Below are 14,318 nucleotides of genomic sequence, written 5' to 3' on the forward strand. Positions count from 1 at the left end.
TAGCTGGTGCGGTCACTTTGGGCGCAACATTTAGAGGGGCACAGACAGGGCCGGCGCCACCATAAGGCAGCCCAGGCAGCCGCCTTATGAGGGGGGGGGGGGAGTAAAATCCAAATTTGGATTATTAAAATACCTGTACCCCTCAGGAGGCAAACTAAAACCACCACGCTGTGCTCGGTAAGAGAGGGGGCGCAGCATGGTGGTTTGAGTTTGCTTACTGTTTAGCTGCTGTCACAGAGAAAACAGGGAGAATGGATCCAAGCATGCAGAAGAGGGCAGAGCAATAGGCGGATCCTGAACTTGAGTGTGTGCAGGCAGTGAGGGCCATACTGTGCAGGGGGGTATTCAGGCTGTGGGTGCTGGCGGAGGAGGAGGTCAGGGTGGAGGAGGCTCCCCGCATGTTGGTGCAGCTGCCGCCACCACTGGGAGTCCTGCTGACACAGTTAATCCTCCTGTCCCTGGTGCTGCCGGACCGGTGTAATGTGGCAGGATTGTGTGTGTGATGGGGGTATGGGGGTGGGGTGATCAGAGTTGAGGGATATAGTGGGGTATCTGGGGGGTGTGATCAGATTGGAGGGATATTGTGGGGTATCTGGAGGTTTGATCATCAGAATGGAGAGATGGGGGGGGGGGGATCTGGGGTGGTATCAGGGTGGAGGGATTGGGTGGGGGATCTGTGGGTGTGAGCAGAGTGGAGGGATCTAGTGGGGGTATCTGGAGTTGTGATCAGAGTGGAGGGATCTGGGGGGGGATCTGTAGGTGTGATCAGAGTGGAGGGATGGGGAGGATCTGGAGGTGTGATCAGAGTGGAGGGATCTGGTGGGGGATGTGGGGGTGTGATCAGAGTGGAGGGAATCTGGGTGTGTGATCACAGTAGGTAGAATCTGGGGTTGTGATCAGAGTGGAGGGGTAATCTGGAGGTGTGATCAGAGTGGAGGGATGGGGGGGATCTGGAGGTGTGATCACAGTGGAGGGATCTGGTGGGAGATCTGAGGGTGTGATCAGAGTGGAGGGAATCTGGGGGTGTGATTAGAGTGGAGGGAATTTGGGGGTGTGGTCAGAGTGGAGACAATCTGGGTTTGTGATCAGAGTAGATGGATCTGGTGGGGGACTTGGGGGTGTGATCAGAGTGGAGGGATGGTGGAATCTTGAGGTGTCATCAGAGTGGAGGGATCTGGTGGGGGACCTGGGGGTGGGATCAGAGTGGAGAGAATCTGGGTCTGTGATCAGAGTAGATAGATCTGGTGGGGGATCTGGGGGTGTGATCAGAGTGGAGGGATCTTGGGGGATCTGGAGGTGTGATTAGAGTGGAGGGATCTGGTGGGGGACCTGGGCGTGGGATCAGAGTGGAGGGAATCTGGAGGTGTGATCAGAGTAGAGGGCTCAGATGGGGGATCTAGGGGTGTGATCAGAGTGCAGGGATCTGGGGGGGATCTGTAGGTGTGATCAGAGTGGAGGGATGAGGGGGATCTGGAGGTGTGATCAGAGTGGAGGGATCTGGTGGGGGCTCTGGGGGTGTGATCAGAGTGGAGGGACTCTGGGTGTGTGATCAAAATAGGAAGAATCTGGGGTTGTGATCAGAGTAGAGGGATCTGGTGGGGGATCTGGGAGTGTGATCAGAGTGGAGGGATCTGGTGGGGGATCTGGGGGTGTAATCAGAGTGGAGGGAATCTAGGGGTGTGTGATCAGAGTAGAGGGATATAGTGCGGGATCTGGGGGTGTAATCAGAGTGAAGGGTTCTGGGGGTGTGATCAGAGTGGAGGAATCTGGGGTGTGTGATCAGATTGGGGGGAGGGGGTATCTGAGGTGTGTGATCAAGGTGGGGTATCTGAAAGTCCACAGGTTTGGTTGTGCAAATTACTTGCCTTGCCCGGGGCGCTGACAGCCCACGCTATGCCACTGATTGCAATAACAATAATACAGCTTTAAAGTCTGTAAGCATGGATGATTTTTGTCTTTTAAACCTGAAAGATAAAAAGGAGAGATAGTGAACAAGAAATAACAAAAACATGCATAGCTCATGGGAATGGTGGTGTCTGTGATGAATCTTCCTCAGTGTAGCATTGAAACAGCTGGATCATTTCTTGGGAGTATTAAGTCACTTCTTCAAAGTTGGCAAGACTTGCATAATCCTTTGGCAGTAAAGGTAAAGTAATCCCTTTTATTGGCTCAAGGAAACTCTTGACGAGTCCATCATTGTGAAGTTCTACTCCTTACATGTGAAGAAAGATGCTCTGGCATGATGACTAAGCTGGGAGACTTTTTCAAGTTCCCTAGGTTGTTCACTAACTTGATTCCAGATGCGCTGACTGGGTTGTTAGCTAGAATCTCAGTACCAGCAAATCCCTGAAAATTATGCACAAACAATATCCGAAATGTATGTCATAACCCTTAGGAACGCCTTCTTCCAAAGGCCTTTAACTAAAAGCACTGCATTTTCTCAGAGGATTTGGCTTGTTGTGGATGAGAACATAGCAATTTGGATCCTTATGTCTTTCATCCCCATCATCATTAGTAATGGTGGCAACAGGTGCAATTCCTGTCTTTCTGACTGAAGTCAAAGTCTAGGCTGGCCATACATGTTCAACTTTTGTTGTATAATTTTCTGTCAGATCTACCACAAACCACATAATGTGAGGTCAAAGCTAAACAACACATTCACTTGTATCCAATTAGGCAGGCCTTCGTACTACATACTTGAAGGTAAATTTCAAGAAAATCCGACAGAAAACTGAAAGAAAATTGTATCATGTATGGCCAGCCTAAGCCCCGTACACACGATCAGATTATCGAACGATCTGTCGTCCATTATTTGTGGCATACTAGTCTGATGTGGAAAGTGAAGAGGTTTTTTCAATACGAATTTTCCCGTAAGACAGAATTCTACTTCAGAAGTGATGTCATGTGTTGGATTGCTTTCTATGTGTTCTTTCGTCTCTGAGCATGCCTAGTCTTGCTCTAAAGATTTTTTTCCGTCTAAATCTGTACTAATGAGACAAAAATCGGACGTTGTATTGTGGACAACAAAAATTTTATAGCCTGCACATCAGGATTTTGTCAGCCGAAAAGTCGGGGTCGGCTGTCGAAAGCACCATACTATCAATCCGAAAATCGGCAGATCGGTCGTTGGATGAAATTTCCCTTCCGAATTTCTTATCGTGTGTACGGGGCTTTAATCCTTGTATTTGGATGTAGAGTTCTCATGCTTCACAGCTATGAAGTTAGGAGCATTTACTGTATATCAATAACAAAGAAAGTTGGGTCATTCTTGGCCTTTGCTCTGATAAACTCCAAGAAGAAGCCAAAGGGTAGTAAATATACCTGACGTTCCCTTTGATATTTAGGAACTGCCGTTGCCCACTTTTCTTGAAATTAATAAGGCAATTTTGCCAGCACTGGGTTCACAATGTGTGCAGTGTTTAAGAAGCTAAGGCCTGGTAAGAGAGAATCATTCTTTGCAATTTCTAGTTCATGAAAAAATCACATAGTCCCTAGAACCTCTGGTGTTGAACAGTGTTCGTGCTGAATAACTTAGGAAAGTTTTTGAATTTAAACATTATGTTACACCAGCATTTAATATTTCTAAAATGTGCTCCCTTGAGTGTGAAATACCTGGTGATGCTGCCAGTCCCCCTGCTTTCCTGTTTCAAACTGACCACACTAGGCATAAGAGCACATCCTTCCCAGCGTGGCCAGTTTTCTGGCTTTTCTGGGAGCAAAGCCTACCTGTCCTTCAATGATCAGACTTCTGCTGGCATGCCCCTCAGCACAGCCATTCACTGGGAATATCAGTGTACTGCTGCTTCTCCAATCCTATTGGGTTGATTTACTACAATTGGAAAGTGCAAAATCTGGTGCATCTATGCATGGCAGCCAATTAGCTTCTAACTTCCTCTTGTTCAGTTAGGCTTTGACATAAAAAAACCCTTGAAAGCTGTTTGGTTTCTGTGCAGCTGCTGCACCAGATTTTGCACTCTAAAGTTTTAGTAAATTACCCTAACCCCTCCTCTATGCCCCCTATGCAGTTGAGAACAGAGGTTATGTTATCGTTTATAAAAAAAAATGTATTCATAATGTTTTTTATATATACTGTATGTACAGAAATGTATTCCCGAGTGTGGCTCAGGGTTCAATCTCAGTGCCAAAAGCGGTAACCCCGAGCCACACTCGGGGTACCGTCAGGGACATCGCTGGATCCTGTAAGAGAGGGTACTTACCTTGTCCCCGGGATCCAGCGATGTGTCCCGGCAGTGTGCGGCGGCCAGATCTTCCTCCCGATCCTCTGTGCCCCGGCTTCCGTCTCCTGCGACGTGACGCTCGCAGGGGGGTGGAACCGGGGGCAAATTCAAACAGTAGAACACACCAAACACACTGATATATTGCAAAATAAAATAAATTCACATTAGATTGCCCCCCAGTGCCCTTTCCTGCAGTTTTACTGTACTTTTTATGTATGTATATATATATATATATATATATATGTATATATTCACACACACACACACACATATATATATATATATATATATATATAGATACATAGATAGATAGATAATATATGTATACATGTGTATATATACATATATATATATATATATATATATATATATATATACATACATACTTTAACTTATTTATAGTTATTTATTATATTATAATTTATGATTTTGTGTTTCAAACTTTATCATACCCGAGATGTTATAAAGAAGAACGCACAGTAAAAAAAAAAATCATATGTAAATAGTTGGTTTGGGCTGCTCATTCTTAAGAATTACATGCAAAATAATGGTACCACTTTCAGCACCTAAAATTGGAAAGAGTCATACCGCCAGGGAGGTTAAAGTGGAGTTCCACCCTATTTTTATACTTACCTCCATCTTCTCGCTCCGGGTCACCTGAAAAATAAATGGATAATCGCATATTTTTTTTTTTTTTACTTACCTCGTAGCGAAGAAAATATACTTACCTTACTTCCTTCTTCCTCCTTCCTCGGCCGCGGCCCGTCGTCACTTCCTGGCTCTGCAATGATTCCTGGGAGCTGAACGTCATAGCTCCCAGGAATCATTGCGCCTGCACCGGCCCCGACGTCAGTTCCGGGTCGCGCGCGTCATCCCCTTCTAAACAGCTTCTGGGCATGCCCAGAAGCTGTGGAGGGGTGACGCGCGCGACCCGGAAGTGACGTCGGGGCCGGCGCAGAGCATCGTGGGACCACAGAAGGCGGAAGAAGACGCCGAAGAGGACGCGCTGGCTTCAAGCTGCCCACATCTGAGATGGCAGCGCTGGACAAGACGTTTGCAAGGTAAGTATTTCGTCTTGCAGGTAAGTGCAACCCGGGACAGATCAGAGGCTAGCCATTGTGGAATGCACTAGCCCTGACTGTCCCGGGGGTATTAAAAAAAAAAAAAACAAATCCTGGGTGGAACTCCGCTTTAAGGGCTGTCATACGTTTGCTCTAGCATCTCTACTTGGTTCTTGAGATTAGGGCCTTGGTCAGGTTCGTTGATGTGAACAACTTTAAACCTTTTGACACATAATGGTTAGCAGATCACAGTTTGCTTGGGTGGGATTCTGTGGTCCTGCACAACTTACATGACTGTAGCTATCCAGCTCCTGTAGCTCTCTGGTCATGCGCAAGACTTGAAGCATTCTGTGTGATTTTGTGGTTGCTTTTCTGGCTTAGGACAAAGAACAAGGTCTGTCTTGCAGGGCCATCAGGGGCAGTCAAAATAGAATGATGGACTTCGTTCTCTGCAGCCTGTTCCGAAACCCTTAGCTCAGTGTAGACGCTGCTCCCTCTCTCTCTGAAGGACTTCCAATTTCGCATCTACCTTGGCCTGCGTTGCATGCATCTCTGCCTGTACGCTTTTGCCTTGGTGACGTGTGCCCTAATGGATGCTTCTTTTTTTATGGAAGAAGCTTGGAACTTTGCTGCCTTTATGTTCACACAGGCTAATGTCAGTGGGGTACGCAGAGATTGTGGTGATCTGGATCTAAGCAACCATTGCTGTGAGTATGACCTCAGTGATCTAGAGGACCGCTTGGAGCTTTTCGGTGGAAGTGGAGTAACAGAATGCAGATTCACGTTTTTGTAAGATCCCATCTTCTGTCTATGATTTGGGCATCAGAAATGTGGTTTCCATATTGGTTAAGGCAGTAGAGCTGTTTAGCTCTTACACAAAATCTTCTGTATTAACGTTTGATAAAACAGAATAACAGTCTCCTACAGCTTTTATGGGCCCTTCTAAGTTTTATAAGTGCACTACCTAATTGTTTTATGTCCTTACAGGGGTGGGGACTAATTTAAGACAAAGTGCACTTTGCTACGTTACTCTGCAAAATTCTGCTTATTATATGCAAGCTGCTTGAGCTGATGTGTGCATTCCAAAGCTGCTCTAACAGTCTGCATAAACCTCTGTCGCACAAGCTGTGGTTATTTCAAACCTGCTATTAGTCTATATGTACAGTATATGCAAATACAGTGGAATGGGACATCCTTTGCAAGTTTGATGGTGGTGGTAAAGCAATCACATCTGTTTGCACGAGCCTTTGCACTCCTTTAAAGGTGCTTGGACCGGCTACTATATTATAACACCTTTAGGCCCCTTTCACACAGGCTTTCCACTCAGGTCCGCCTGTCAGTTTTTCAGGCGAACCTGACTGGATGCTCCGTGCACCCATATTGAGCAGTGGATGTCAACGGTGACATGTCCACTGACACCCGCTGCTATCCAATCCGATCCTGTCTGTAAAAACCCTATTTTCCATTTGTCTGGAGGATCGGATGGAATTGGATAGGATCGGATGAAAACGGACAGGCGGACCGTTTTCATCCGATCTCCCATAGAGGAGAGCGGGGCTCTGACAGGTCCGTCTCTGTACGGTGAGCGGGGACAGACCTGTCATCCCCCTGCTCAGCCGGGATCAGCAGATCGATCCCTGCTAAGAGACACTTCGAGGAAGAATCCAGGCACCTTGTCTTCCGTTCCAAGGTGGAGAATCTTGAGAAAGGTGAGAAATGTAACTCTTTCTTTTTCAGGAAACTCCACTCAGGACACACTCCCTTGTCTGAGCTGCGGGACGAGACCGGAACACTCCAGAAGGGGAAGGAGGCTGTGATGCAAGTTGTCAGCGACTACTACACCAACCTCTACTCCCCGAAAGAAACAGATACGGCTGAGGCCGACAGGTTCTTGTCAGGTATCACTAACCAAATTGATCCTGCAGGTATGTCGGCAATCAACGCCCCCTTGGCGCTGGAGGAACTGCACTCTGCCGTCAGATCCTTTAGGCAAGGCAGGACCCCGGGCTGCGACGGTCTCCCAGCGGAGCTCTATGTAGCGCTGTGGGATCTCGTTGGCCCGGACCTGCTCGAGCTGTACGAGGAGATGGTGGTGGAGGGCACAATGCCTCCGTCGCTGAGGGAGGGGATGATCACGATTTTGTATAAGCGTAAGGGGGAGAGAGGGGATCTGAAAAATTGGCGTCCCATCTCTCTCTTGAACGTGGACTACAAAATCCTCGCCAAGGTTCTGGCCAACAGGCTGAAATCTGTCATCGGACAGATCATCCACCCAGATCAGACTTGTGGCATTCCTGGCCGCAGGATTGCGGACAGCCTTGCGCTTGTCCGGGACACGGTCCAGTACATTCGAGGCCGCCGTGTGCACGCGGCCCTGGTCAGTCTTGACCAGGAAAAGGCCTTTGACCATGTCTCCCATGAGTTTATGTGCAGAGCTCTGCGCAGGTTTGGTCTTGGGGACATGTTTTGTTCGTATGTGAATGTGATGTATAATGACATTTGTAGTACGGTGTTGGTGAATGGCTGGAAAACTGACCCTTTCCCTGTTCTCTCTGGGGTCAGACAAGGCTGCCCTCTCTCACCTCTGCTTTTTGTTTGCTGTATAGAGCTCTTTGCCGAATGCATCCGACAGAACCCAGAGATCAGAGGGATCACCGCACCGGGACCGGACAGAAGGGTTGTCAAGTGCTCACTCTACATGGACGACGTAACGGTGTTCTGTGCTGACCAGCGCTCCATCGACTCGCTCGTCCAGACCTGTGAGGACTTCGGCAAAGCTTCAGGGGCAAAAGTCAACTGCGGGAAGTCAGAGATCATGCTCTTCGGAAAGTGGTTCCTGCCTTCTTCTGCATCAATCCCTTTCAGCATCAAGGCGGACTTCATCAAAATTCTTGGAGTTTGGTTTGGAGCTGAGGGCGCAGCCCTGAAGTCTTGGGAGGAGAGACTGTCCAAGATGAGACAAAAGTTTGGACTATGGAGCCTCAGAGAACTCACCATCGAAGGGAAAACACTGGTACTCCGCAGCGAGATCCTCCCTGTGTTGCAGTACCTCGCCCAGGCCTGGCCCCCCCGGGTCAACACCTGCAAGGCCATCACCAGGGCGGTGTTCCACTTCATCTGGGGCTCCAAGATGGACAGAGTGAAGCGAGCAGTCATGTTCAAGGAACCCCTCAAGGGCGGTAAGGGCGTGCCCGACATCGCAACGTTACTGGGGGTGTTCTTTGCCTGCAACTGCATCCGCAGAACTTTGATTGACAGAACTTCGGACTCTGGAGGCAACTCCATGTCCCGTTTTTTCCTCCTGCCTCTCTGGAGGTCCCTTGGATGGGACAAATGGGACAGCTCCATCCCCTACAACTGGGACACTCCTTGGTACTACTTGGACACTTTCAAGTTCATCAAGGAGCTGGGGCTGCATGGAGTTAAGCCCGACTTGTGGAAGCCAAAAACTATCTACAAGTTGATCAGAGCATCGGACATTGCTGAGACTGTTCCAGGCCTCCCTTCAGCCACTTGCAAAGTGGTCTGGAGGAATGTTTCTTCAAAGAGACTCACCAACAGGCATAAAGATCTGGCGTGGATGGCTGTCCGGGGAGGGCTGCCACTCAGGACATTTATGCATGCCAGAAACTTGTGCAGATTCAGGCACTGCCCCTTTTGTATCATCCACGAGGAAACGTCCTTTCACGTTTTCTGGGAGTGCTCATTTGCACAGAGCCTGTTGAGGGCCTTGGAACCTGAACTTAAAGACTTTGTTTCACAGACTGCCATCACACATTTTGCTGTGCTGAATGGACTTTTTCATGGTACTTTTACACAGGAGGACATTGACAACGCCTGGCGGGTGTTGTGTTGCTTTAAGGACGCTTTATGGTGCGCCAGAAAGCGCCTTATCCACCAGAGGGAGAGGATGTCCATTGAGGACTGTCACAGACTGGTTCACAGTCTGCTCAGAGACTATAACCTGATGGATCTCATGGAGGAAGAGGAGGTCTGAAGATTTCCCCTTCCCCCACTCTCCCTTGTGTGTCTTTGTCCATTCAATAAAGCTTCGGGCCTGTGATTTCATTCCCCCCCCCCTTACCCCTCTCTCCCACCCCCCCATCACACCTGTTGCTTTTTTGAAATGTTACAGTATTGATTCAGTTTGAGTAACATAACGTATAGACAATGTTATTTAGTTTCATGCTTCAGGGGTATTGCGGCGTCATGCATGATGTGATGGCTCGGGGTATCCTTACTCCGCACAACACATCAGGCATCATACCGCAGAATGAATGTATGTGATTGAATGTATTTATTAGTATGACCGGAAATGTATTGTAATGTAGTGTATTTATGCGCTGCGTCGCAGTACAGGGGAGAATGTACCCCGACAAAAGTATTGTTTTTTGTATATCTTTTATGCAAATAAAGATTACATTTTCAACCTGCTAAGAAAAACTGAGTCTGCCGGGCGGAAAGCCCATGTGAATGGACCCTTACAATATTCTGCTAAAGCAATTGCTTAAAAAGCTGTATGTTTACCTAAGCCTACTCACAAAATCTGCTTGTCTGTGTAAAATCAAGGTTAAAAAACAAAGGAGCATCCTTGCAAATATAGTAATTGTCAAGTGGTACTTTTGTGGACATAAGTTTCAGTTGTGAGAAAGACTACTAGTGCCAGCAAGCTCAAGAGTTATTTATGTACTGAGATTATGCATGACTCCTGTTTCATGATTCAGTTTGCTTGAAGTAGGAGTATATGCCTGAATTGGGCTACCTATATTGTTCTTTAATATATTTGGGAAATTATATTTATAATAAAGTTTAAGTTTAGAATTTTTTTTATTTTATTTTTTTTGATACATTGACTGTATGAATGCTGCATTGGTCCATAATAAGCTGGTTTCTGGGTGTCGGGATGTCTATGTCCTGTCCAGTGTTCATTTTGAGTAGGAGGTGGACAGGATCGTTGATTAATCTGATACACTGCAGGGCTACAACAGTGGCAGTTGCTCTGCCCCCTGCCGCCTCTCAGCCAATCAGTGAGCAGTAATGATAAGTAGTACCCTATAGCAATCAATCAGTAAGCAGTAATAATTTGCAGTAACCACTAACAACCAATCAGTGAGCAGTAATGATGTGCAATAACCTCTAGCATCCAATCATCAAGCATAAATGATGTGCTGTAAACTCTAGCAACTGTCAGTGAGCAGTAATGATATGCTGTAACCTCTGTCATTCACAGTTGCTGCCTGATCTGCTTCAGTAAACTGATTTTGAGTCTTACTGCAATTCATTGTATGTCTCAAAGCAGGGAGGGGGTGGGGGTAGTGGGGCCCAAGAAAGTGTTTGTCCAGGGTGCAATCAATAATAAAGATGGCCATGGAAAAATGGGAGTAATGCAGGAGACTGTTATTGGATCCTAATTTCCTTATGCAATATATGCTGACTCATAGTGTGGACAGACGACTGTGCTTTCAGAAGCATAAGCAAAACTTCTCAGCAGAGTGTATACAGTATAAGTATACTGAATCATGCTCTTTACTGTTCTGTTTAAAATACCGTTTTATGCAATTCAAGATACCCCCTGAGACCCAGTCTATGCAGATTGTAGCAGATGGGCAGGAGGAGCCTACAGGGGGTAGATAAGTTGTTTGTTATGTCCTCCATGTTTCACCATTAGCTCATTGGGTGCCAAGTACTGGGTCACATGGAAGGCCTACCCCGCGTGGGTTCTTCTGGGCTATGTTAGGCGCTTTTTATAGGGTCAATTTACTACACGCAAGGGATACCTTACTTTTGTGTAGTCTTCATCAATGCCTTGGGTCAAGGCTGAGGCTGCTGTGGGGGAATACTCGACCTTAAGGTGGGCCTCCACTCTTTAGAGATGAACATATGCCACGTACACTTGCACTGCAACTGTTCTCCAGTTAACTCTCGGTTCCCTGTGACAATGTACACGCTCTCTATAATCTGCATTTAGGAGAGACATGCTGAGCCAATGTCCACATCCACCTGCCCAGCGTTTTCCATTACTGCTCCCCAGTAGCGGAGTGGGCCCTGCTGTGCACTCTGTGCAGACTCCACTCATGCACTAAACTTTACTCTTGAACTTCCATACCTCTGTACAGGATGAGAACCTCTGCGATGTAATTCGCTCCTGTTGCTATGGGAGAAAGACCGCTGGTGAAAAATCTCCTTCGCTGCTAGAGGCTGTTCCACCTATACCAAGTACACACTATCGACAGGCTGCTCGTTAAACTTCCATTACAACTAATTGTGTCTTCACACCACTCCACTCCACCCCACACCGATGTCTTACCCCAGTGTGTTAAGACCCACTTGATGAACCATGTGTGCCAGTTACTTACAATACACCTCTTTGAGTAACTTCAGACCAGGCAAGAATAAAGTTTCAAACACTTTACTTAAGGAAGTGCAAAATAGACATCTCACAGTCCAACAGATAAACGCATTTATTCTTTCCTAATTCCCTAACGAACCATAGGCTTGAGTGTTGCCCCAGCATACCTGCTAAGGTGTTGTCTAAGCACAGATAAGTCCTTTACAGGCATCTCCATGTAGGTACAAGTCCTTCCATGGCACAAATTAGTGCTGGTTTCAGGGTTAACTCCAGGTTCTGATTACTCTACATCTGGACGGTGCTGCAAATCATCATTCTGCTCCTCCCACGTCTACCACCCTCTGGGTTTCTCTGCAAGGAGCCCCTGTGCCAGACCACTGTCCCAAAATATATGTTAGGATAAGTGGGCTTGGACCCAGAGAAGAACCCACCAAAAAACGTAAAGAACTGGGAAGGGCATTGACTCCTACCCTCCCGGCAGGGACAGCACCTATCTAACTATTTCAATCTGCCCACAAGACAGTATGGTAGTTAGTAGTGATGGTAGAATCCACAGACAGCGTGAAATCATCAAGAAGTGTCAGAATGAAACCCAGTGCAGTTTACTCCTAACTTAGCAGGTTACAAGGTTGTTTCCTGAGCATTTTTTTGCAGGTGAAAGAGTATCACAGGACAATAGGCCATTTGACTATATGAAGGGGGACTCTACTTCATTAAGGGCAAAAACAAAAGTAACAAATATCATGGAGAAGGAGAAAGTGGCAACTAAGGGTTGGTTTAACTAGTGTATAACAGCAATGGGAAAACAGTGGAATGGACAAAGGCACAAAACATCAGCGCCTGACCTCACATGCGCTTCTGGAAGAATGCTCACACATTCCATAGACACACTCCTAAACCTTGTGGACAGCCTTTCCAGAAGAGTTGAAGCTGTTATAGCTGCAAAGGGTGGTCCATCTCAATATTGAACCCTACAGACTAAGACTGGAATGCCATTAACCACTTACCCACTGGGCACTTAAACCCCCTTCCTAACCAGAGCAACTTTCAGCGCTCTCATATTTTGAATGACAATTACTCAGTCATCCAGTAACTCTGTTCGCCCTTTTTTTTCCACACAAATAGAGCTTTCTTTTGGTGGTATTTAATCATCATTGGATTTTTTATTTTTTGCGCTATAAATGAAAGAAGACTGAAAATTTTGTAAAAATCTTTGTTTGTTTCGGTTTTAAATTTTGCAAATTTAGTAATTTTCCTTCATAAATTTTGGCCAAATATACTGCTATAAATGTTTTGTAAAAATAACCAAAAGAAGTATATATTATTTGGTTTTTGTGAAGGTTATAGAGTCTACAAGCTATGGTGCCAACCATTGAAAATTGATTACACCTGATGTACTGCCAGCCTATCTCATTCTTGAGACACTAACAAGCCAGGAAAGTACAAATACCCCCCAAATGACCTCTTTTTCGAAAGTAGACATTTCAATGTATTTAGTAAGAGGCATGGTGATATTTTTGAAGTTGTAATTCTTTCCTTCTATTCTTTGTAAAATGAAGATTTGTTTTTCTCACAAAATTGTCATATTACCAAGTTATTTCTAACACACTGTATAGGCATACTTGCAACTACATCCCAAAATACATTCTGCTACTCCTCCTGAGTATGTCCATACCACATGTGTGAGACTTTTACACAGTCTGGCCACATACAGAGGCCCAACATCCAAGTAGCATCTCCAGGCGTTCTAGGAGCATAAATTACACATAGTTACATAGTTACATAGTTACATAGTTAGTGAGGTTGAAAAAAGACATCAGTCCATCCAGTTCAACCTATGATGTGTGTGTGTGTTTGCTTTTAGCCGTACATTGTATACCCCTGTATGTTGTGGTCTTTAAGGTGTCCATCTAACAGTTTTTTGAAACTATCAATGCTCCCTGCTGATACGACTGCTTGTGGAAGAGAATTCCACATCCTTACCGCTCTTACAGTGAAGAACCCCTTACGCACTTTAAGGTTAAACCGCCTTTCCTCTAGTTTTAGTGAGTGGCCACGAGTCTTATTGTATCTCCTTTCTCTGAATAGTTTGTTCCTTATGCTCGGGTCGCCAGTACAGTATTTGTACATTGATATCATATCCCCCCTCAATCGTCTCTTCTCCAGAGAGAATAAGTTCAGGGCTTGTAGTCTTTCTTCATAGCTGATGTCCTCCATCCCCCTAATTATTTTTGTTGCCCTTCTCTGGACTTTCTCCAGTTCCAGCACATCCTTCCTGAGGACCGGTGCCCAGAACTGGACAGCATACTCCAGATGTGGCCGGACCAGAGTCTTGTAGAGCGGGAGAATAATCTCTTTATTTCTGGAGTGAATCCCCTTTTTTATACATCCCAGTATTCTGTTGGCTTTGCTTGCTGCGGCCTGGCATTGCATGCCACTGCCAAGCCTGTTGTCAACCAGTACCCCTAAGTCCTTTTCCATCCTAGACTCACCCAGAGGTTCCCCCCCCTAGCGAGTAGCTTGCTTTCTGGTTTCTGGCCCCCAAGTGCATTACTTTACATTTTTCAACATTAAATCTCATCTGCCATGTAGTTGCCCACTCCGTTATTTTGTTCAGGTCCGCTTGCAAGGTTTCCACATCCTGCATAGAAGATATTGGCATGCCTAATT

The 14,318-nt window shown here is 46.1% G+C and overlaps 1 protein-coding gene and 1 pseudogene across 2 annotated transcripts in view; one reads left to right on the top strand and one right to left on the bottom strand.

Moving 5' to 3' along the window:
* The window catches only part of LOC309547968, a 116,570-nt pseudogene extending 110,942 nt beyond the window's left edge, over window positions 1-5,628 (bottom strand). Inside the window, exons 1-2 of the transcript in view lie at window positions 5,590-5,628; window positions 2,218-2,346 (exon numbers count right to left, since the gene is read on the bottom strand). The product of the transcript in view is annotated as an uncharacterized misc_RNA (transcript). The remainder of the gene's footprint in view (window positions 1-2,217; window positions 2,347-5,589) is intronic.
* A 2,369-nt stretch (window positions 5,629-7,997) lies between these two features.
* LOC309547969 (uncharacterized protein) lies at window positions 7,998-9,296 on the top strand (the record flags this gene model as incomplete). The annotated part of the gene is made up of 1 exon (XM_082247961.1): window positions 7,998-9,296. One exon carries the CDS (start codon window positions 7,998-8,000, stop codon window positions 9,294-9,296), a length of 1,299 nt encoding a protein of 432 aa, XP_082104087.1.
* Window positions 9,297-14,318: the final 5,022 nt, after the last annotated feature.

This window comes from Pelophylax lessonae (assembly GCF_965119305.1).
Source record: "Pelophylax lessonae genome assembly, chromosome: 2".
NCBI lineage: Eukaryota > Metazoa > Chordata > Amphibia > Anura > Ranidae > Pelophylax > Pelophylax lessonae.